Here is a 25,557-nt window from a genome sequence, read left to right on the forward strand (position 1 = left end):
AGTTAAGCTTTGGGATTAGCTGAGGATGCCAACTATCCATCTTCCCTGATTTGACTGATAACCAGGAGTTGTCTTAAAGCAACATAAGCAAGCTTTATTTCTTGAAGAAAATGGAATAACCACTATTTGTCACAGAAAATATCTCTCTTGTCACTTTGAAAATCAAAGCAGACCATGTTTATCAATTGCATATTAGAGACAGCAATATGAATAAATCCTATCTGTGTTTAGTCATAACAAATAAGTTGACTAAAAGCCATTAGTAACTTAAACAAGAAAATTTAATCAGAATAATGAGAGGGTCACACTAAACTGGCTTTTTGGCTTGCTTCCAATGCAAGTCATTGACAACCAAAATTACTAAATCCCTGACATCTGTATCACTAGACCTCGCCACCCATCCAAGATAACACAAAATGAATGAGAAGTGTACGGAATGAATGAGGACACTGAAGTTACTAGTGAAACAGGATGCTGTCAGCACAAATGGGGACCAGGGACCACTGGTCAACTCCAGATCAACTTGGAATATTCTTGCACTGAAGACAAGGGATAGCAAATCTCAGTCAGAGTTCTGTAGCCTTAAAGAAGAACTAAAAAACTGGATGGAGAGTGGGGGTGGAATTTTTCCAGGAGAGTGGAAAGAACCACTCAAGGCACCACTGTAGAGAAATTCAAATAACTCATTGGGATTATGAATACATGGAGAAACACTATAATAGAGACTGATTCTGTAACTTGCTATTTGAGGTACAACCCCTGATTTAGAACTACTTGCTAACTTCTAACACTGACATTAGTAAACTTTTCTTTATAGGACATGGTCAAAAAGCTTTCAAAGAGAGGGTTGGTTTGAGACTATCCCTTGGCATTTTTGTAAATAAATAGATAAAGACTTACGGCTAAAGATGGGATAACTAGCAATATGCTCAAAAAAATACTTTGGACCTATGAAGAAACCATTTAAGAATAACTTTGCTGTAGTACCTGAAACTTTGTGGCCAACATATAATGAGGAGGAAATGACACATACATGAAATGAAAGATGAGTACTTTATGAAAAGTCTCATGAAAGAGAAAAAAAAATACAAGGTGGTAGGGATGTTGTAGATGCTAGTGTTTTGCTGAGTATAATACTGATTTTAGTAAAAACCCATCCACAAAACATTTCCTGGGATCTACTCCCAAAGGGCTACCTTCCACAGATAGTAGCTGGGCTGGACTTTATCTGGGGGGGGATGCAGCAGCCAGTTCTGCAACTGACTCTGTCCGTCAGTCCCCAGGAGAGTGGGTGTGCACTCACCCAGTTCTTCCTCTTCTTCTTCTTTGAGTCACTCTCTATGTTGCTGCCCACGCTGGAGTGGCTGGTGGCGCTGTTGATGCTAGAGACGCTGTCTGAGGAGTGCTGCCTGCGGATGCGGAGGTCTGCAGACTGGGCAGTGCCATTTCCTGGAGACCAAGGCAGGGTGTATCAGCAGCTGCCAATCTGAGCCCTATTCTTTATCTCAGGATTTTGCCCTTTAAGCAAAACCCACCCACCTGAGGACTACTAGGTGTTTTCCACATAGACATCAACTCTGTTCCCTACAGTTGTTTCTAAGATCCTTGAATAGGTGACTGCATTGCCCTCTTTGGTTAAATGAGGTCTATCTCTCCCCACTTTACAAAACAGAAGTCAAGGGAGGTGTAGGGAGAATTTCCCCAACACCAGCTCTTAAGCTTTAGATAGGTGTGGAAATGTGCTTGCGAATTGAGCAGTCGGCACCTTCATTGCTAGCCCCCTCCCTCTCCTGCTCTCTGGGATCCTGTCACAGCGGCCTTCTTGCAGCCCTTTGGAAGTGCTATGCCTGCCTCATCTAGGGCCCTTCCACGTGGGTATTCTTTTTCCTTGACTCTGTCTGGATATTCCTCCATCTGGATATTCTTTTTCCTTGACTCTGTCCAGCCAACTGATTTGTAAATCCTTCCCATTTCAAAGCTATTATCACTTTTTCAGGAGGCCCAATACACGAAATAACACAGACATTGAAAATGTATGATATCTGACATAAAGTCTGCAGATAGTTTCTCTCATGGGGACAGAACTACACCTAAAGGCTGGTCTTTGAGAACACTGGTTGTAGGGGCAAACCGACTCATCAGGTTCTAGCTCCACTTCAGTTTCTCCCTAATCCCTGACCTCAAAAAATGACTCTAGGCCAGGTATAGTGGCTCAATGCCTGTAATCCCAGCACTTTAGGAAGCCAAGGCAGGCAGATCACTTGACGTCAGAAGTTCGAGACCAGCCTGGCCAACATGGTGAAACCCTATCTCTACTAAAAATACAAAAACTAGCCAGGCGTGGTGGCACATGCCTGTAGTCCCAGCTACTCAGGAGGCTGAGGCAGGAGAATCACTTGAACGCGGGAGGCAGAGGTTACAGTGAGCAGAGATTATGCCATTGCACTCCAGCCTGGGCAACAGAGTGAGACTCCGTTTCAAGAAAAGAAAAAGAAAGTGACTCTCATCTATGAACACTAGTGTCCTCATCAGAACAATGAGGGAAGAACAGAATCACACTCACAAGATTGTTGTAGAAAGAAAACCAGATAATGAAATCACTGAAACACTTAGCACTGCACTTAGAACATAGTAAGTGTTCCATAAATCCTAGCTCTCCATATTACTTCTATGATTACTATTACTGTTATTATTATTATGAGAGCTAACTCACCTGCACTCCTATATTACCCCAAGATACACAAGGACAAAATAATTCACTTAGAAATGTTTTCCTGGGCTGGGCATGGTGGCTCATGCTTGTAATCCCAGCACTTTGGGAGGCCGAGGTGGGCTGATCCCTTGAGGCCAGGAGTTAAAGACCAGCCCAGCCAACATGGCAAGACCTGTCTCTACTAAGAATACATAAATTAGCCAGGCATGGTGGCACATGTCTGTAATCCCAGTAACTTGGTAGGCTGAGGCAAGAGAATTGCTTGAACCTGGGAAGCAGAGGTTGCAGTGAGCCAAGATTGCACCACTGCGCTTCAGCCTGGGTGACAGAGCAAGACTCTGTCTCAGAAAAAAAAAAGAAATCTTTTCTTGGGCAAATAAGGTAGGAACTCAGTTCAGCTTACCCCATATATCAGCATGTAAATATTAAAGTGCTAGTGAAATTAAGGGTTGTAAAACACTTTAACGCTCTGCCAATAGAAACATGTTTTCTTCCATTTTTCAGATATATCAGATAAGAGGATGAACTACCATAGCCATCTTCATAGAGGCCAGAAGTGACTTGATTAAAGGTGTTTGCCTTCCAGGTCCTGCCCGCCTGACATGGAGCTAAATTATGCAGACACTGTCTTCTAGTAAGGAGGTTGCATCATAAGATGTCAGGGGAGGGCGCCTAAGGGCAGGCAGGTCTTCTGGCTAAAGGCTGTTTCCCTTATTTTACCTTTGCAGTTGAGCTCAGGTGTGTTAATTACTCCATTAATGGCAGCCTGGGCAGCTGCGTTCTGTTTCTTTAGCAGCTCAATGGTTTTTCTTAACTCATTCAGTTCTGAATCCTAGGGAACAGAAAAAATTATCGGTCAGTCTAAAATAATTCTGTACAGAGTTGAACTGAAGTACAACTTAGCTTCAACACAGGAGGGGAGGGAATGGAGTAGCTCAACAAAACCTTTCAGATGGATCAACACGCATGAACAAACACATAAGAAGAGGATTATAACTACAAGATCTATCACTGATGCCATTATCACTCAATCTGTCATATTTTCACTCAACAGCTTGGACTCCTTACAATTAAACTTTAACAGTTCAAGAAGTACATTAACATCCATACAAGAATCTGAAATGAAAGAACAGTATTTTCAAGTATGTTGTTAACTCCAAGTAGGGAGGGTAAAAGTATCCTTTCTGCCTTACCTTCTGCTCGGCTGTCATGGTCAGACTCTGGAGCCTGATTGTCATGTTACCAAGACTCTGTTCAAAGGCTGCCACAAGGTGAGCCTGGAGGGGAAGACACAGTCTCAGTTATACTACCTTGCAAGTCAAGAGTGCTTAGAAGGTGCCTGGCTCTTAAAGATGAAAATCCTGTGGGTCCACTTGATCTAGGCTACTTCTTCAGCCTCCTCTTGAATCCCACTCCTCACCACTCTTTGGGATCCAGTCACTTCAGTATTCTACTTGCTCAAACACCCTGTGCTCCTTCCCACCTTAGGGCCCTTGTACATCTTTTCCCGTCTACCTGAAATGCTCTTCCTCTCAATCCTTTCTCCCATTCCTTGCCTAATAATTTTTACCTGTCTGTCTAAAAAGTTCTCGGCTTGTAGCTTCAAGACACCCTCATATGCACTCTCACAGGCAAATTGTACTTCTGATATATACTTTGAGATATCACAATTAAAAATACATGCAGTCTTGTAATTGGTAATGTATGTCTGCCTTCTGTACTACATCCTTCTGAACAGGATGATCTTCTGTTCACCAAGTGCTAAGCTCACAGTAGAGGCTCATATTAAGCATGTTAGTAGAATGAACAAACAAAATGGTTGGCATAGTTTGCTTGTTATAATCCTGGTTAATAAAAAGCCACTGAAAGGCCCATCTGCTACCTCCTTGGAGAAATGTTTCCCAGTTCCTCCAGGGGGTTACCACTTTCCCATAGGCTTTCATGTAGTTTTATACACTTCTGTTAGAATATGACATAAGATGTACCATTACATCTTAGAAATAATTTCTAAGAATTTTTAAAAATGCTTCCAGTTATAAGTAAAATAGCATCTAATTTTCAGAGATGTTAAAATACGAAAAAAGAGTAAGTTTATGAATCGGAAAATGTGGCATTTTCCTGACTGCCACTTCCTCTGCAACTCTCTTCAAGGGTAAGAGGTAACTCTGTGCCCCAACACTAAGCTTTTGCCTGTGACACAGAGTAGTAGGTGATATATTAGTTGATTGAATAAGAATCCTGGTAATGTTATTAAAACCAAAAATACAGAATGGAGTTTTTTCAAACAGTCATGCTAAGAAATTTACAGCAATAGACTGAAGAATCCACTAGGCAGCTAGGATCTTCTAATCTCCAATCTCTACTTGTATAATGGAATAGTGGCATGTCCAAGAGTGAGAGGCATTTGGGCAGCAGATGAGAAGGATCACCAGATAGTGCACTTGATGAGGGCTGACACCATGTCTATCTTGCTCCTTACTGTATCCACACTGCTGGTACAAAAACAGCCACTCAATCATGTATGTTGGATGAGTGATTAAAGGACTGAAAAGAAAAGCACTTAGATGAAGGAGGAAGTGTATAGGACAGGGGAAGGGAACAGGATTTAGAGTTAGAGGTCTTCAGCTCTCCCTGTAGTTCCTTCTGAATACCCATAACACTGAGCAAATCGCCTAATCCTACTAGCCTCAGCTTCATCTATGAAATGGTACCAATATCTATTTTCCCCCCAGGGTTATTTTCACCTAGATGAAACAAGACCGGTGAAAATGGTCTATGAACTGTTCAGGTAGTGCAAAACACAGGAACGCATGGACACTTGTGGGGAAATAAGGAGGTTTGGGAATGAGAAAGTGACAAACTATGAGAGGAGTGAAAGTACCTGAGAACACAGGGGTAGAGACGGGGAGTAGAAACACAGTGGGCTACAAGAGGGATGAGAAGGGCAGAGGATGCATGGCAGAGGTGAAATTTGATCATGCTGTGAAATTTGAGAGGAGGAGATGACTGACGCACACAGTGAGGTATCAACGCTGGATAAGCATCAGAAGCTATTGCTGTGCACTGTGAGGAGGCACAGTGACATTTCAATCTAAGGAAAGATGTGAGGGGTAAAGAGAGGCCTGTTATTAGACTTCATCAAAGAGGGATGGCGGAGGCTAAGACATCTCTAGAATCAACCGCTGGCAGGGAGCATTTCTATTTGTAGCAGAAATGTTAAGTGGAATAGTTAGCTTCTCTCTGATTGCACTCCCTCTCTCTATTAAAAATGGAGACAGGCCAGGCATGGTGGCTCACGCCTGTAATCCCAGCACTTTGTGAGGCCAAAGCGGGCGGATCCTGAGGTCAGGAAATCGAGACTATCCTGGCTAACATGGTGAAACCCTGTCTCTACTAAAAACACCCCCAAAAAAAAAAAAAAAAAAAAAAAAAGAAAAGAAACTAGCTGGGCATGGTGGTGGGCGCCTGTAGTCCCAGCTACTCGGGAGGGTGAGACAGGAGAATGGCGTGAACCTGGGAAGCAGAGCTTGCAGTGAGCTGAGATCTCACCACTGCACTCCAGCCTGGGTGACAAAACGGGATGAGACTCTGTCTCAAAAAACAAAACAAAACAAAACAAAAAACAAAAACATGGAGACAGTGCCTCTGCATTGTAAAATAAAGAGATATGCTTTATTTTGCCCTGGAAAGTGTGGCAAAACCAAAGCCAATCAATTTAAGACAGTCACATAGTTGACAAAGGAAACAGGCCAGGGCCTGGATGTCTAAAAGAACATTTGCTAACCTCATTGCAAATGAATGGCAAAGCTAAGTGTAAATGACTGGATTTCCATTGATTTCAGTTCTGCATCTGATTGTCATCCATGACTCCAGTTATGGGCATTCCTATTGTAAACAGGCTAAATGCCCCAATAATAATAATAAAAAAGCAGAGTTGCAATCCTAGTCTCTGATAAAACAGACTTTAAACCAACAAAGATCAAAAGAGACAAAGAAGGCCATTACATAATGGTAAAGAGATCAATGCAACAAGAAGAGCTCACTATCCTAAATATATATGCACCCAACACAGGAGCACCAGATTCATAAAGCAAGTCTGTAGAGACCTACAAAGAGACTTAGACTCCTACACAATAATAGTGGGAGACTTTAATACCCCACTGTCAATATAAGACAGATCAACGAAACAGAAAATTAACAAGGATATCCAGGACTTGAGCTCAATTCTGGACCAAGCAGACCTAATAGACATCTACAGAATTCTTCACCCCACATCAACAGAAAATACATTCTTCTCAGCACCACATTGCACTTATTCTAAAATTGACCACATAATTGGAAGTAAAACACTCCTCAGCAAATGCAAAAGAACAGAAATCATAACAGTCTCTCAGACCACAGTGCAATCAAATTAGAACTCAGGAATAAGAAACTCACTCAAAACCACACAACTACATGGAAACTGAACAACCTGCTCCTGAATGACTACTGGGTACATAAAGAAATTAAGGCAGAAATAAAGATGTTCTTTGAAACCAATGAGAACAAAGACACAACATACTAGAATATCTGGGACACATTTAAAGCAGTATGTAGAGGGAAATTTATAGCACTAAATGCCCACAAGAGAAAGCAGGAAAGATCTAAAATTGACACCCTAACATCACAATTGAAAGAACTAGAGAAGCAAGGGCAAACAAATTCAAAAGCTAGCAGAAGACAAGAAATAACTAAGATCAGAGCAGAGCTGAAGGAGACAGAGACGCAAAAAACTCTTCAAAAAAATCAATGAATCCAGGAGCTGGTTTTTTGAAAAGATCAACAAAATAGATAGATCACTAGCTAGACTAATAAAGAAGAAAAGAGAGAAGAATCAAATAAGATGCAATAAGAAATGATAAGGGGATATCACCACCGAACCCACAGAAATACAAACTACCATCAGAGAATACTATAAACACCTCTACATAAACTAGAAAATCTAGAAGAAATGGATAAATTCCTAGACACATACACCCTCCCAAGACTAAACCAGGAAGAAGTTGAATCCCTGAATAGACCAATAAGAAGTTCTGACATTGAGGCAGGAATTAATAGCCTACCAACCACAAAAAAGTCCAGAACTAGATGGCTTCACAGTCAAATGTTACCAGAGGTACAAAGAGGATCTGGTACTATTCCTTCCGAAACTATTCCAAATAATAGAAAAAGAGGGAATCCTCTCTAACTCATTTTATGAGGCCAGCATCATCCTGATACCAAAATCTGGAGAGACAAAACAAAAAAAGAAAATTTCAGGTCAATATCCTTGATGAACATCAATGTGAAAATCCTCAGTAACATACTGGCAAACCGAATCCAGCAGCACATCAAAAAGCTTATCCACCAAGATCAAGTTGGCTTCATCCCTAGGACGCAAGGCTGGTTCAACATACGCAAATCGATAAATGTAATCCATCACATAAACAGAACCAATGACAAAAACCACACGATTATCTCAATAGATGCAGAATAAGCCCTTGACAAAATTCAACAGCCCTTCATGCTAAAAACTCTTAATAAACAAGGTATTGATGGAATTTACCTGAAAATAATAAGAGCTATTTATGACAAACCCACAGCCAATATCACACTGAATGGGCAAAAATGGAAGCACTCCCTTTGAAAACTGGCACAAGACAAGGATGCCCTCTCTCACCACTCCTATTCAACACAGTATTGGAAGTTCTGGCCAAGGCAATCAGGCAAGAGAAGGAAATAAAGGGTATTCAATTGGGAAAAGAGGCAGTCAAATTGTCTCTGTTTGCAGATGACATGATTGTATATTTACAAAACCAGATCATCTCAGCCCAAAATCTCCTTAACCTGATAAACAACTTTAGCAAAGTCTCACGATACAAAATCAGTGTGCAAAAATCACAAGTATGCCTATACACAGACAAACAGAGAGCCAAATCATGAGTGAACTCCCATTCACAACTGCTACAAAGAGAATAAAATACCTAGGAATACAACTTACAAGGGATGAGAAGGATCTCTTCAAGAAGAACTACAAATCACTGCTCAAGGAAATAAAAAAGGACACAAACAAATGGAAAAACATTCCATGCTCATGGATAGGAAGAATCACTATCATGAAAATGGCCATACTGCCCAAAGTAATTTATAGATTCAATGTTATCCCCATCAAGCTACCAACAACTTTCTTCACAGAATTGTAAAAAAACTATTTTAAATTTCATATGAAACCAAAAAAGAGCCTGCATAGCCAAGACAATCTTAAGCAAAAAGAACAAAGCTAGAGGCATTACACTGACTTCAAACTATACTACAAGGCTACAGCAACAAAAACAGCATCTTACTGGTACCAAAACAGATATATAGACCAATGGGACAGAACAGAGGCCTCAGAAATAATGCACACATCTACAACCATCTGATCTTTGACAAAACCTGACAAAAACAAGCAATTGGGAAAGGATTCCCTATTTAACAAATGGTGTTGGGAAAACTGGCTAGCCATAGGCAGAAAGCTGAAACTGGATCCCTTCCTTACACCTCATACAAAAATTAACTCAAGATAGATTAAAGAATTAAACCTAAAATCTAAAACCATAAAAACCTTAGAAGAAAACCTACCCAATATCATTCAGGACATAGGCATGGGCAAAGACTTCATGACTAAAACATCAAAAGCAATGGCAACAAAAGCCAAAATAGACAAAAGGGATCTAATTAAAGAGCTTCTGCACAGCAAAAGAAACTATAATCAGAGTGAACAGGCAACCTACAAAATGGAAGAAAATTTTTGCAATCTATCCACCTGACAAAGAGCTAATATCCAGAACTTAAACAATTTACAAAGAACTTAAACAAATTTACAAGAAAAAACAAACAACCCCATCAAAAAGTGGGCGAAGGATATGAACAGACACTTCTCAAAAGAAGACACGTAGCCAACAAACATATGGAGAAACGCAAATCAAAACCACATGAGATACCATCTCATGTCAGTTAGAATGACAGTCATTAAAAAGTCAGGAAACAACAGATGCTGGAGAGGATGTGGAGAAATAGGAACGCTTTTATACTGTTGGTGAGAGTGTAAATTAGTTCAACCATTATGTAAGACAGTGTGGCAATTCCTCAAGTATCTAGAACTAGAAATACCATTTGACCCAGTGATCCCATTACTGGGTATATACCCAAAGGATTTTAAATCATTTTACTAAAGACACATGCACATGTATGTTTACTGTGGCACTGTTCACAATAGTAAAAACTTGGAAACAACCCAAATGTCCATTAATGATAAAGTGGATACAGAAATGTGGCACATATACACCATGGAATACTATACAGTCATAAAAAAAGGATGAGTTCATGTCCTTTTCAGGGACATGGATGAAGCTGGAAACCATCATTCTCAGCAAACTAACACAAGAACAGAAAACCAAACACTGGATGTTCTCACTCATAAGTGGGAGTTGAACAATGAGAACACATGAATACATGGAGGGGAACATCACACACCAGGGCCTGTCAGGGGGTTGGGGCGGGGACTTAGGGGAGGGATAGTATTAGGAGAAATACCTAATATAGATGACGGGTTGATGGGTGCAGCATACCACCATGGCACGTGTATACCTATTGTAACAAACCTGCACATTCTGCACATGTATCCCAGAACTTAAAGTATAATAAAAAAAAAATTTTTTTAAACCTGACTCCATGAAGACTGCTATTGAGAAGGTGTTTTTGCAAGCTTAAAAAGAAAACACATTTGCTCTAGCGATCCAGAGGATCCCATTTTTCTGTTAAGCAAAAGGGTTGCCTTTGTGTCATTAGCACAACTATGAAAATACAAGCTGTGGAGGCAGTTCCAAGCCTGGTTCAGAGCCACACACAACAGCCTACTCATCAAGTGCCATGCTCACATTCCCAGGGAAAACAAACACAAGTGGTATAAAAACACTCAGATAAGGTGGCTTTGAGTAGTTTGTCCTAGAAAAACAAACACAGCTTGGTTTGCGAGAAAGATGGCAGACAATAAAACATGTTCACCCTTCCATCAGTGTGCGGTAAGACTAAATATTTACTTTAAAACAATACTGGATTCAGTGCCTTTTATGAGGAACAAAACACTCTCCTGGAATAATATAAGGGATCTCACTCTGACTCTTTTAGAACAGAAAGCAGAGTTCCAAACAGCCCAAGGTAAGGCTCCTGTGGCAGCACGAGGTCACTGGAGCGATTAACCCAAGTTCACTGGAAAGTAAGTTAACTACTATTTGTTGACTAGTAAAGGCAACAATTGGCATCTGTAACTCTTAAACTAGGAGAGTAGCTCAGAATCACTGTGGATTGACAGGGTTTGCTGTCAGACCACACGTTTGGATTACACCCAGAAGACCCTGACTTGCTGGGTCTAGAGTTTGTTCTGGATCCAAATCTACACACCTGGTTATCCAGATGAAGAATCTGTCTGTGGAATAGAACCTACCTATAGAATACTGTTTTTCTGAATAGGACCTATGCCTCAGAATTAAGTTCTCACGTCAGTTTTTAGAGTTCTTTTGATAGCATTACTGGTGGTAGAAGAGGTAAAGAAAATAAAAGGTTACGAAACACATTGCGGTCTCGCATGTTAGGGGTTTTTCTTTAAAAAATCAAAGATTTCCAGAAAAGAAAGAGAACTTGGGAGACTACATATTAATGGGGGCAGCTACCAGTTACTGAGCTGATAACTAAGATCAAGTACTGTACTAGGTATGCCACATGCCACCCTTAAAGAGAAATGGTTCCCCTGAGTAAACTAAGGCTCAAGCTGGGAATACCATGGCAAAAACTCCAGGCAAATGACTAATGTGGGAGACTGACTCAGTTTCCTAGTTGAAGGAAGATAGCCTTTTGAAGTTGGTTTCCATTTTAACGGCATGCTGTGGTCAGGCAGGTTGCTTTCTGTCTGGCTTGAACACATTTATCAATGGGCTCAGACTGGGTGGTGAACTCCTGGGCAGCAAGCCTTGCCTCAGAAGCACCTTAGTACCTTTTGATACCTCAGGCTCTGCCTTCTGAGCTTCAGTCTTCACCTGATCACAGCTGTGCATCAGAGCTCCTATACAGACGGGGCTGATGGGGATGGCAGACAGAGCACCTCTGCCTCTACTCTGATCCTCTGTCTAAAGTGCAAACCAGCCCACCCACTGCTTACTTAAAACTCACTGAGAGGTCTCTACTAACTTCAGGAGGAAGCCCGGATGCTCACCAACAGCTCAGACCCTGTGATCTGACTCTTGGCTTTCTTCGATGCCTTCTTACTACCTGCTTGTGTCCCCTCTCCACCCTTACCTCTCCTCCACATCCAAGCCACAGACACTAATTACACCAACCTATTGAGAGTTTGAAATACACCAAGATCTTTCTCCTTAACCTTTCTGCAAATAATTCTCTTTGGTTAGAATGCTGTCATCCCTATGCATTCTCCCCTACATAGCATCCATTAGATGTCACGTCCTCCAGGAAGTCCTTCCTGTCCCCCTTTAAAAAATTTTTTCTTATTTTCAGTATCTGATGAGCTGTCCCCTTTTTCATCCCTCACCAAGAGTGAGCTAGGTGCTCCCCCTAGATATTCCCACTACCACCTCCTCCCTTTATCTTAACAGTTATCATGTTATAGCAAAATTGTTTGTTTTGTTTCTCTGCTGTCCCAGAGACTGAATGTTAAGATGTCAGTCACTGTGCTTGCTCTGCTGTTGAACCCATGGTGCCCGGGGCATAGCTGGTACTCAAACAGTTGTTGAGTTGAATGCTGGTTGGCAGCATCTCCTAAACACATAATTGTGTGTATTACAATGACAGAGCAGCTACCTACATATTGGGAAGCCCTACATTTCTTTTCTTCCCGCTTCTTTCCTTTTTGCTTTTTTTCCCACCCTTAAAATCAAAATTTTCAGAAAGAGGAAGATAAATTAACATTTTAATAAGCACTTCGTATATTGCAAGCATTGACCATGGGCCAATACTGAGAGGTAAATACTATCAACCTCGTTACACAGATGAGGACATGCAGGCTGAGATTCAAGAACTTACCCAAAGTCACAGAGCCAGTAAGTGTCCAAACTGACATTCACACCCATGATGCTAAAGCCTGTGTCTTTTTCTTTAGAATGTGCTACTTCTATTTGTTCAGCACAGGAGGACTTGAGGCTGTTCAGAAGGCAAGGATGGTGCTTCCTGTCCCGATGCTACTGCCCTATGTCTGTACTTACATTTGCTGTCAGCTGGGTGGTCAAAGCTGAAACTTTCTCCTGGGAGGCATCCAGTTCCCGCCGCAGTTTGCGAATCTGAAGATGGCAAGGGAGAGGGTTACATGCTTTGGGAGTCCATTTCCAAGGTGAGCAGGGTCAAATGATTGACAATAGTTAAAGAGGAAGTCCAACCAGAAAGCTGTTCCTTACCTCTGACTGGCATTTTTCTTCTGGCTGCAAAGAAAACATAAAGGAAATTAGACCAGTTAAGGAACAAAGAATAGTGATGTCCAGCCCATCGGGAACACCGTATTCAGATAGTTGCAGCCGTCTGGAAGATTTATTCGTCTCTTTTCTGGTGTATTTCTCTGGAAAAACTGGTTCAGTTAAATGGACCCATCAGAAAGGCCAAATACAAACAGCTTATGATTTTTAAAAATTAGGAAGAATGAGAACACCACGCCACATTTTGGTGGTGAGGAGCCACCCTGCTCCCCAGGGGATGGGGATAGGTAAGGTGCTCAGGAGAAGATATGTGAGGAGAAGGCCATGAGTCAGATGTAGTAAATAAAAATACAGGAGGCCTTGTTAAATCTGAATAGCTTAAAAAAAAAAAAAAAGTCTAGGGCTGGGCACAGTAGCTCATACCTGACATCCCAGTACTTTGGGAGGCTGAGGTTGGTGGATCACTTGAGGTCAGGAGTTGAAGACCAGCCTGGCCAATATGGTGAAACCCATCTCTACTAAAAACACACACAAAAAATTAGCCGGGTGTGATGGCATGCACCCGTAATCCCAGCTACTCGGGAGGCTGAGGCAGGAGAATGGCTTGAACCCAGGAGGTGGAGATTGCAGTGAGCCGAGATCTCACTGCTGCACTCTGGCCTGGGCAACAGAGGCTCCCGTCTCAAAAAATAAAACAAAATAAAATATAAAATAAAATAAAGGGTCTAATATGTCCCATGCAATATTAGGGACATATTTATACTAAAAAAATTTAGTTGTTAATCTAAATTTCATATTGAGTGCTTTGTATTTTCTCTGGCAACTCTGGCAACTTCAGATAGAGGATCAGAGTAGAGGCAGAGGTGCTCCATCCGCCATCCCCATCAGCCCTGTCTGTATAGGAGCTCTGATGCACAGCTGTGATCAGGTGAAGACTGAAGCTCAGAAGGCAGAGCCTGAGGTATCAAAAGGTACTAAGGTGCTTCTGAGGCAAGGCTTGCTGCCCAGGAGTTCACCACCCAGTCTGAGCCCATTGATAAATGTGTTCAAGCCAGACAGAAAGCAACCTGCCTGACCACAGCACGCCGTTAAAATGGAAACCAACTTCAAAAGGCTATCTTCTTTCAACTAGGAAACTAAGTCAGTCTCCCACATTAGTCATTCGCCTGGAGTTTTTGCCATGGTATTCCCAGCTTGAGCCTTAGTTTACTCTAGGGAGCAAAGAAGACTGCTCCTGGGTTAATTCTGCCCCATTTTCTGCCCTCCTCTCACTTCCCTAGGACACTGCAGTGGGAGCACCAGGGTAGAAAGACCTCAAAGTGAGGGGGGTTTGGGAGCCCCTATTAGCCAGCCCAGTAACTCCACAGGTTGTGGGGATAAATGTGGCCTTCATCCTCATGCTGTCCCATTTCAAGGACCCCAATTACCTGTGACCCCTGTGGAGTAAGGGTGAGCTCTGTTGCCCCTCTTACTGGCTTCCCTCTTTGTCCCTTCCATGCTGGCTCTGTGTCTGTGGTGACACAGGTACCTGCTAGCCAGAAACTATAAGACCCTCTCTCCTCCCATAGTGGGAGCCCACATGAATTGGGGAACCCACTGCAGGAGGAACCTTTCTTTCCCTCTCCTCTAGTTCCCACAGGGGCTCATAAAGAGGATCCCTCCTCCTTCTTGGAAATGTTGAGTGTTCGACCTTCTCTCTACCCATTGCTCTAATTTCCCCAGGGAGGGAAGAGTGACTTGGGAACCAGGTAGGTGAGTGAACATCAGTAAGAACTCTATTCTGTCTTTGGGGTCCTCCCTAAGTGTCCTAATCCAATTTTACTAGGGATAAGCCCATTATTTTTAAAAAATCAGCATCTGACCCTGATGTCAACGTCTCCATTAGTTCACAATACAATGTGGGTATGATTCATTAGAACTCACAGAGCACATCCATCAGCTGGAATAGGTGGGCAGCTGCTTCCTGTCTGATCTCCCTTCACCCTGTGCTCCCCATTGTCCTCCCTCCTTATCCTGCCCACAAGCCCCCTCCTCTAGGTTGGCTCCTAATAGTAGCAACCAATTTTTAAATACATGGAGCCAAGTCATTTAATCCTTGCAGAAACTCCATTAGGTAGGTTTGTTTGTATTCCTTCTGAGGTTCAGAGAGGTTAAGTGTCTTGTATAAAGTCACACTGAGCAACCTCCTTATCTAAGAAATGCTTTCAGGAGAAGGTTGGAAGATGTCCTCAGAGCTCACTCTTCCCTCCCAGGTAATATTCATTCATCTTTGTCTGTCTGTCCATCCATCCTCACTATCACACCTATCAAATATTTACTGATTTCCTACTGTGTGCCAGGCACTGTTTTTAAGAACCTAAGATAAAGCTGTGAACACGACCAAGTCCCTGACCTTGTGTTGCCTGCATTCTGGTAATAACAGCTAGTATTTACTGAATGCTTATCATGTGCCAGAGACTGTTCCAAGCACTTTACATTCATTATTCATCTAATCCTTATAACAACTCTTTGAGGAGGTACTAATACTATTGCTTTCTGTTTTGTGTATGAGGAAACTGAGGCACAGGAAGGTTCAGTAATTTGCCTAGGGTCACAGCTGGTAAGTGGCAGAGTTGAGACTGGATCTAAAGTAGTCTGGCTCCAGAGCCTATGCACATTCTCCTGCACTTTTACTATAGCTACATTCTCATGGGGGATTTCCAGAAAGAAGCCCCATGTTCAATCCAAAGGGTACAAGTTAATGGTGAGAATGTCACCACTATCTAACATTTGGAAGGCTGGTAGAGGCCTGTTAGCAGGCTTAACCATCAAACATAGGACCAGTCCTACTTTGAAACACTTCCATAGACAGGCCCTAATAGCCCTTCCCCATGCCTCTGCCACTGTCTGTCACTGTGCCCACCTGTCTCTGGGGTTGGGCCCCCATTATCAACAGCAGCCTAGAGAAAGCATGTGCTTTGTATCTTGTCCCTGTTGCTGCAGTTCTGCAGATCTGGTAACACTATGTGAAGCTGCTAGCCTCCATCCATCCAGCAGCTCTCCTGGGAGCTCAAGTATTCCCTACCAAACAAGAAAGCAAGTCTAAGGCCAGAGGTGGCCTTTGAGATTTTCTCTACTCTAAGAGCTAGCCATAACTTTTCCATGGCAATCATTTAGCACTCTGTAATCTTTTCTTTCACTGATAATTAAAATTGCAGGCAAATTTCATGCAGAATGAGCATTCTTGAATATTCATTATAGAGATTTCAAGGAAAGAACCTACTGTCATCCAGTAAGAGCCTTTAAAACTCTCAGCTATTAAGCAGGTTCCTTGGTCTGGGTCTGTGGCAACTTAACATTTCAAAGATCTCTTTTCAGACAACAAACAAGAATTTTATTCACCTTAACATTTACAAAGGTGCCTGGAGCATGTATTTCAGAATTTCATTATCACCAAGAAGGTAATAATAGATAAGGGACCACACCTCAGTGCTGGGTGGTAGCAGTCTGGCCAGACTTGCAGTTGTTCTTGAAATTAGTAGGCTGCACCAGCATAAAAACATTCAACTGATAGGCTATTTTTTTTAAGTCTGCAAAAGTAACCTATATTCTCAGAGAAGGCATATGTGAGGACAGTAAATGGAAGCCTTTGATTCCATGACTCATGGAATGTCAGAGATTGTAGGGGCCTCAGAAGATCACCTTGCTCCGTTTCCTGATGCCAAGGGCAAAACTGGGGAGACACTCTGAATAACTAGGTGATTTGTCCAAAGTCACATGGTGAGACGAACTCTATGATTACACCTCAGGGCTCTTGTTATCCAGATAAAAAATGGAATTAAAAAGTATTATTATTAGGTCTTTGCTAATTTGTTGAATTTATATCAGCTCAGAAAAGACAATTTCAAATTTCATGAAAACACTATCTTCATGTCCCCATACCCAGAACAATAGCTACTAAAAGAGAGTTTTTTACTGGAAGGAATTCTAGTGGTTGGCATGAAGGGGCTGCCCCCAGGAACTGCATGTGACAGTTTCCTAGATCTGAAGACACACAGGTTGAGAAGCTTATGCTCTTTCCTTCCAAGGCTGGTTAATGCTGGCCAGTCTCCCAGGTTTTACTTTTCTGAAAGGCCCACTCCCCTCTGTGTTGGCAAGAACCCCTGGGAATGCCACAGGGGAAACACGGGGCTGGGCACTGAACTATCCGCTACAGCTTCTCTGCACCAGTCCTGTGAAGCTAGAGTCCCGTGTCCCTCTGGTGCCTACGGCTTCCTCCTTCAGTAGCAGGCTCCTTTCTCTCCTAAATTATATCCTAGGTGTTAGTCTAGAGCCAGGCATATCTATGGTGCCAGAAAATACTGTTGAAGAAATGAATTTAGGTTTAAAAGTACCAACCTTGGTACCCATATCCCACAGTTTCATTCTAGAAGAAAGGACATAGTTTATCTACTGGCTGACAGTGGAAAGACGATCTCTATGCTTTCTTAGTAGATCATGGCTTAAAAAACCTCTCTCCAAGGTTTTTCTGTATAAAGCCTTTAAAAGGAAAGCTAGGACTTGGTGATGAAATTTCAAACAAGATGACTAGCTGAGGAAAGAGGAATTTTAGAGTTGGAGGGGTGAGGTGGTTAGGAAGAGTAGAAGCAAGAGTTTCTAGGTCCTTCAAAACAGACCATATCAGCAATCACTGAAGTTCATTTGCTCACTACAGGCCTAAGAAAGAACAGTTAGGCCTTGGTATCTTTAACTTGATTCTGGGGTGGCCTCTTATTTTCCAGGAGCTATACACAGTGTATCCTGCTATATAGACCAGAAACTGGGCATTATCAAAATCTAAATTATTAAAACATTTGCTTCCATGGGATTAAGGGCTAAAGAATTTCCAATTCACAACTAACAAAGAGATTTTTTTTTTTTTTTTTTTTTTTTTTCCTGTAGACATTCCCAAATTACTATTTTTAAAGTAAATAGCATACAGCTCTGGCCATGTGTGGTGGCTCACGCCTGTAATCCTAACACTCTGGGAGGCTGAGATGGGTGGATCACTTGAGGTCAGAAGTTCGAGACCAGCCTGGCTGATATGGTGAAATCCTGTCTCTACTAAAAACGTAAAAAAAATTAGCCAGGTGTGGTGGTGCATGCCTGTAATTCCAGCTACTCAGGAGGCTGAGGCAGGAGAATTGTTTGAACCCAGGAGGCAGAGGTTGCAGTGAGCCAAGATTGTGCCACTGTACTCCAGCCTGGGTGACAGAGCGAGAGTCTGTCTAAAATAAAATAAAATAAATAGTGTACAGCTATAAAAAGTAAGTACTACTGAATAAATCTAGTAGTACTGAAGATCCAAATGTATTTGATTATATTTGGCTTTCATTCAGTAAACCTTTCTCATGGATGACATCTAGCATTTAGGAGTGCTTGCTCTGAGCTGTGTGTACAATATTCATTGTTTTAGATTCATTTTCCCATTTCTTTCAAACCTACTTTAAAAATACCTATTATGTGCTAGGTACAATTCTAGGCACTAGGAATAAAAACAAAAATGTGCTTGTCTAGAAAGAGTTTATATTGTAGTGAAATGTAATTTTCATAACATTTAATCCTCATTACACCTCTATAAGGTAGGGACTGCTATTATTTCTACTTTACAGATAAAGAAACTGAGGCTGGTCAGGCACAATGGCTCACTCCTATAATCCTGGCACTTTGGGAGGCCAGGGTGGGTAGATCACAAGGTCAGGAGGTTGAGACCAGCCTGGCCAATATGTCGAAACTCTGTCTCTACTAAAAATACAAAAATTAGCTGGGCATAGTGACACGTGCCTGTAGTCCCAGCTACTCAGGAAGCTGAGGCAGGAGAATCACTTGAACTCAGGAGGTGGAGGTTGCTGTGAGCTAAGATCACACCACTGCACTCCAGCCTGGGCAAAGACTCTGGAAAGAAAGAAAGAAAAGAAAGAAAAGAAAGAAAAGAAAGAAAGAAAGGAAGAAAGAAAGAAAGAAAGAAAGGAAGGAAGGAAGGAAGGAAGGAAGGAAGGAAGGAAGGAAGGAAGGAAGGAAGGAAGGAAGGAAGGAAGGAAGAAAGGAAGAAAGGAAGGAAAGAAGGAAGGAAGGAAGGAAGGAAGGAGGGAAGAAAGGAAGAAAGGAAGAAAGGAAGAAAGAAAGAAACAAAAACTGAGGCAGACAAAGTGTTAAGAAATTGCTCAAGGCCTTTCTTTTCCAAGTCCCTCAGCAGGTGGCCAAGGCTTCTCACACATTCTAAATAGTTATCACCTAAAGCACAATGCCACTTTAACAAGGCAGCCAGTTCTGGATTTTGGGGTTGGTATAATATAATTAATAGCTGTCTGTGAATTTTAAATCTTGTTCCCTAATTAATTGATCCCCTTATAATGGAAATGCTTTCCGTAGGATAGATGCATATATTTTATTCTTGACACATTTGATAAAGGAACCCCAGCCTCATGATCTCATGATCACAGCCACACAGCATTGATTTATACTCACTGTAGAATAAATTGACGACGTACTGGAAACCAAGGAGAGTGAGGATCCATGAACTATTAAAAGAAAAAAAAAAGGGTGAATTGATAGATGGCTGTTATGGTACCAAAAAGGGGAAAGAGGAGGAAACAATCAGCAATATAGGACACTCCAGGCTTGGAATGACTTAATCTCATCTGGACCCAACCTTTCCTGGTTTGGTGATAGGTCAGTGACAATTAAGTATGAGTTTGCTAAGGATGTCACTTTTCTATTACCGCATTTTTTCCTTCAACCTTCTGAATACTTTTTCTCTTAACTGTCAAAATAATATATGATTACTGAACAAAAATTTTCAAGTACAGAGAAGTGTTAAGAAGCATATTCACTGTCACAACCTGCAGTGACTCACAATTGCATTGCCCGGAGGCAATCTGTTACCGTTCCAGCATATTTTGCTTCACTCTTTTTTCTAATGTATTCCTTTAGGGTTAAGACTGTGTTCCACATACTTTTTTTTTTTACCCTGTTGGCATCTGTCAGTTGTATATGCAAAAAAAATGAGCTGATTATTTTGAACCTAAGAGGCTGTTGGCCACAGTAAGTTTATTCTAGATGACCATATAGCAGAATATTTGTTTAGAAAACATATTCATCGAAATATAGATTCTTTATTTGATTTCTACCATGTCTACAAAGTGACAAGCAAGTAGTGTCTTCTTTTCTGTTTCAAACTGGTACTTTTGACTAGAACCAACTTGTATGTCCTTAGCACCCCTCCTGCCCCCAGCCAGTGGAGGCATCTTATTATTTGTTCTAATTTAACAGCATAGTCTTTTCTAGGACTTGGGTATTCTAACTGCCTTCTTTTGTGGGAAGCAGGTTCTTTATTTTCTTGGTAACTTCTGAACAACTTGTTTGAAGAAAAGAAATATTCCTGCTAAGGCATCATAGGACTTTTAACTGGGCACAGCTTTCCTGGCCATGGGTGGAATGGCTCGACTCCCACACCGAGTTATGACCTGTAGTCTAAAGTGGGAGGCACGGGGGTAACTTCCACGTCTACTAAATGGTATTCATCTACCACCCACGAAGTGAACTCACCTTGGATTAGCAGTCAGCAGAAGCTACATGCCAACAAGATAGCTGATAAGTAGCTCAGCCTAACACTCAGGCTCCTCTCTGTCATCTTTCCAGTAAATCATCCCTGACCTCTCCTTCTTCCCTTATATGTTCTTGTCACACTATGAATCCTGCACTGCTCTCCCAAGCTTGCCCTAGACAGTACTTTCCTGCCTCAGTGTCTCTGCCCATGCAGTTCTCTTCATTTAGGCTGCATCTAAATACTGTCTATCCCAAACAGATCTGCTCAAATGACATCTTCTCTATGGGACCTTTCCTCATTCCCCTGACTGCCACCTGGGTGGGCTTCCTCCTCCCTCTGAGCCCACGTAACTCTTGGCTTGCTATTCCAGCTCTCTTCTCTCTTAGCAGCTCCCTAATGCTCTAAGCTGTCCCTCTATCATCACATACATCCACCCTCCTTAGCAATGCCCTGCATTCTAGATCTTTTCTTCCATGCTTTCTTCATCCATGACTAACCTGACTCATGCCCATAAAAAATCAGGTTAAGGTGTTAATGGCCAATAATGGCTTTCAGTGTTAATATGTCCACACATTAACATAGGCCTTAATGTTCCAACTTAGTGGCCTAATGTTCCACTGAGGTAAGTTAATTCAGCTTATGACACAGACAGTAGTGGAGGAATTATGTTGGAGGTAAAGCTGGGTGAAGAGATGTGGGTAACACATAGCTATGCACACTTGCATGATTGGCCTGCCAGAGACCAGCACAGGGCTGCTATATGGTCTCTGGCTGCTGGAAAATGGAAGTTTTTTCTTTTCTATTTCTACATCTCACACATATAAACTTACTGACACAGTTTTAGCAACAACTCAGTGCAAGCATGGGGCCACAGGCAGAGAAGATCACATCTGGCTGGCTTAAGGTAGAGGTAATTATTTTTCTCAATAATTAACTCCTCTCACTTTGTAATTAGCAACAGCAAGACTGCATTCCAAAGAGACAGATTCCTTAATTTTCAGAGTCAACCCAAAACTGAATGTGGCTTACCTGTACCATTGCAGTTGGGCCTCCCTCAAGGGACTTGAGCCAAGTCAGAGCCTGGGTTATGTAATGTGGTTATTTTTGGACAACAAAATGTCTATGGGAGTTACAGAGGCTAAACAGCTAAAGCAGCCTATGTAGTTTTCCTCCCTATAGCTATACCTCCACATTTTTTCAGCTACAAGGAACCACAGAGAATATCTAGGCCATTTCTGCCATTGAGAAATCTGAAACTCGGAGAGGTTAAATGACTTGCTTAAGGTCACACAGCAATTCAAGAACAGGATCTGCTGATAGAAGTCAGGAGATCGCTCTGCCTTCAAGTGATCTGTTTTAACGGTTTCTGATTTTCTTTTCCATTCGTTTGTTTTTTTCAAAAGAGCCTTTTGGTGTCTTTTAGAATGGTGTCCTAGTCCTTTCATGCAATCTACACGTGGGCACAAGCTAGGAATGTTTGAGAAGAAAGATGCTTTAGTAGGAGTGAAAACACTAGATAGAATGAAACAACTAGGCATATTTCAGCCAATAAAGCAATCAAGTGCCTCTGACTCTCACAGAGAATCTGCAGGTAACAATCCCAGACTAGGCAGGACTTTTCCACCTTTAATCAACAACAGAGTACATTAAATCTCAGAATGGTTAAGTGATGTGGCCAGACACATAGCTAGTCAGGAGCAGAAAGAGAATGTGGATCTAGGCATCATGATCTATTTCTCATTCCACAATTGGGTACTGTGGAAAGAGTCAGAAGAATGAAATGCAGTTCTGATGGCTAATGGACTGCCCTGAAAGATCAGAGCTCGCCTCGCACAGGCTTTTTTTTTTTTTTTTTTTTTTTTTTTTTAAAAACCCAGCTGAGTCAAATATCAAGGTAGGATTGAGTGGAAAGAAAGAGGGACTGGAATCAAGAGGCTTAAGGCATCATTGTGGCTGCATAAAGTCTTCAAGTCACTTTTGCCTCAATTTGGCCATTAAAAAAAATGAGGATGATAATGGCCCTTGGAGAGAAGGCTATAATGTGACAATTATAACAATAGCTACCATTGAGTGAGCACTTACAATACTCCCCTTTCAAAGTTATTTGTTAAATGCTTTCCAAGATTTATCTCACTTAATCTTCACTTCAATTTTCCAAAGCATGTACAATTATTTTTCACATTTCGGTGAATAGGAAACAGGCTGAGCAGGTCAAGTCCTTTCTCAGAGTCACATTGCTAACAGTAGAGGTGCCAGGATTTGAACCACTTCTGCAATTCAGGGGCTAGAAACACAAGTAAGCTGCAATACAAGCTTTCTTGGTTAATAAGCTTCTCTGCTCCTGGGGATTCCATATAAACTGATAGAGGAGGGTTTCTGTGTTTTTCATTGCATTAGATCTTAGTGATGATTGGTGAAGTCATGGGATTTTTTTTTCCTCTAGTATCCATTTTAAAAATGCCTCAAGCATCCCCTTAAATGTATGCTATTAAAGTTGACTTTAAGATCGCATAATGCATCTGATAGAAAGCAATTTACCTGAAATACCTTAGAAAGGCTGCATCTGGGCCATGTCTGTACCTAATCTACATATTTATAATTCCTAAAATTTCAAAGTGGAAAGTGCTAATTAAATTGCACAAAAACCTCACATAAATACTTGCACTACTTCTTCCTAAATTTCTATTCTGCTTTATGGCGTATAATACACCTAACTGATTATTACAAGAAGTTCTGTTTGGTCCAAACATGAAATGTCAATTTTCTTCCAACTGCTCCTGCAACACTGGGAGTTAATAAATTCAAAAGAAAAAGAATTTCATCGAAAGGAATTAAAAACCTAATTACACAAGCCCCATTTTGTTTTTGAATGTAATATCCTTAGAAGGAATAAAATCAATCTGATGCCCTATCTTCCAAAAGATGATAATGTTACATATTCACAGTGTATTGACAGCAGACCCTACCCATTCCCCTAAAATTTGACTTTTACCTCTGTGCTTCAGTTCCATGTCACCATGAATCATTAGGTTTACAAAAGTCTAGACACTGCTTGTGGGCAAGCACTTTTTATCAATGTCATTTTGACATTCCAGATATTCCACAGTTGTGCTGTCCACCAGCTTGATTCCAGATGGAATAAATAAAAGCTATCTGATGACGATACTGTAATGGTCCTGGACCTTTATGAGGTGAAGTGTGCTTGTTTGGACAAGTTTCAGTATTGGACGTGGTTCACTCAGGAACGCACATGGTAGAGAAGAGAAATACAGTGCAGGACAAACTCCATATGCAAATCCTTCCCGGGGAGGTTGGGGAATGCTCCGAGGCGATGCTTGGCCAGTACACTGACTAGAAGGAAGTTCGAGACAAACTGCCTCTTCCTTCACCTTAGGATCACAATATATTCTCTACTATCACTGTTCTGAGCAGTTATAGCATTAATTTGTAGCACTTAAATCTCACAAATGCCCTTCAGTGACTCAGGCTTCTCCCCTCCTTAATCCTTCGTCCTAGCAGCTTCCCATATATGGATTTACAGACTTGTACCTGTTCACTGAATGTCATGGTATGCAAATGATACATAAATCAGGGTGGAAAGTATTAAGTTACCAAGAAAATAAACCAGGGGGCAATTGCTCTGTAAATTACATTCTTTAAAACTTCTGTTAAAAAGAACATTAGGCAAAAACAGAATCCTGTGTCTTGTGTTTCTCTCCCTTTTGACTTGAAACTTCCTAAACAATTACAGGTTTGTTTGTTCTTTCATGCTAGGAGGATGCTGGCCCTTTTTCCCTACTCATATGGGGACTGGGAAGCACCTCTAACTTACCCTCCGCATTCTGTTTTGTCAATGGCAACAAAGGGACAACTAGATGTATAGTCCTCAGACTAGGCTCCATTTGCTCCAAGATTCCCCATTCTCTGGCAGGGGACTTTGAGCTGCCAGGAAGTCAATGCTGAAGCTGTGTTTTTACAGCTATGTTATTATAGCTTTATGGCTGTGTTATTACAGGCCATGACATGTAATAACATTATTGTGTTAACATTTATATGTATTATCTCATTTAATTCTCGTAATTCCATGAGCTGAATACTATTATTACTCACTCCTATTTTATCCGTGAAAAAACAGAGGCATAGAGAGGTGAAGCAACTTGCTCCAAATCATATCCCTAAAAAGCAGTGGAGCTGGAATTTAAACTCTGCTAGTCTGACTCCTATTCTTAATCCTCGGTTGATGAGCCTTGCTGCCAATGTCCTATCAGCCCCATCTTCATGGGGTGGGGGTGATATCTTCCATAGAATTTTGACTGTTTACTCCCCTAACTCATACCTTGGGTGATGGAATAAAGGAAGAGAGAAATGAAGTGAGCTGTGAAAACGGCTGACAAAGTTGTCCACAGAACTTTTCTCCCATGATTCTGATGAAAATGAACCAAACATAAAAATCCAACCCCAAATATTCACAGTTAGCAACCAAAGAAAGAAAAGGGCATAACTGAAAACAATACATGTAAAAACCCAGTGCTTGAGAAAAGGGATGAAAAATTCTGGAGCAGAGCAGAGAGGCATGGCCGCCCGGCCCCCAGAACTACATGGGTGTGTCAACACAGGGAAATGAACTCTGCAGTAGTTCTCTCTGCCAAGATGGTGAGCCGGTGGCTGAGCCTCAAGGTAGAGGCGCATGCCAAGAAGCTGTGGCCCAAGTCCAGGAGGGAGAAGCCTAAAGTGGAACTCAGTCAGCTCTATGGTTCACCAGAGATTTTTAAGCAGCCTCTTCCTTAAAGGCCTGGAAGGTT

At 41.6% G+C, this 25,557-nt stretch overlaps 1 protein-coding gene across 10 annotated transcripts in view; it reads right to left on the reverse strand.

Moving 5' to 3' along the window:
• The window catches only part of NAV2 (neuron navigator 2), a 766,628-nt gene that overhangs the window by 40,248 nt on the left and 700,823 nt on the right, over window positions 1-25,557 (reverse strand). For 9 of the 10 annotated variants that reach the window (XR_007719073.1, XM_050755340.1, XM_050755338.1 and 6 more), the window contains 6 exons: window positions 19,675-19,727; window positions 13,174-13,197; window positions 12,985-13,059; window positions 3,907-3,990; window positions 3,434-3,545; window positions 1,304-1,449 (listed from right to left, as the gene is read on the reverse strand). Coding sequence is in view for 9 of the 10 variants with exons in the window: in XM_050755340.1 (XP_050611297.1) it covers window positions 1,304-1,449; window positions 3,434-3,545; window positions 3,907-3,990; window positions 12,985-13,059; window positions 13,174-13,197; window positions 19,675-19,727 (494 nt within the window). In the remaining variant the exon portion in view is untranslated. Of the gene's footprint in view, window positions 1-1,303; window positions 1,450-3,433; window positions 3,546-3,906; window positions 3,991-12,984; window positions 13,060-13,173; window positions 13,198-19,674; window positions 19,728-23,335; window positions 23,341-25,085; window positions 25,180-25,557 lie in introns of all 10 variants that reach the window. The other variant, XM_050755343.1, reaches the window with a different exon arrangement.

The sequence above is a fragment of the Macaca thibetana genome, chromosome 14 (assembly GCF_024542745.1).
Source record: "Macaca thibetana thibetana isolate TM-01 chromosome 14, ASM2454274v1, whole genome shotgun sequence".
NCBI classification, from domain to species: Eukaryota; Metazoa; Chordata; class Mammalia; order Primates; family Cercopithecidae; genus Macaca; species Macaca thibetana.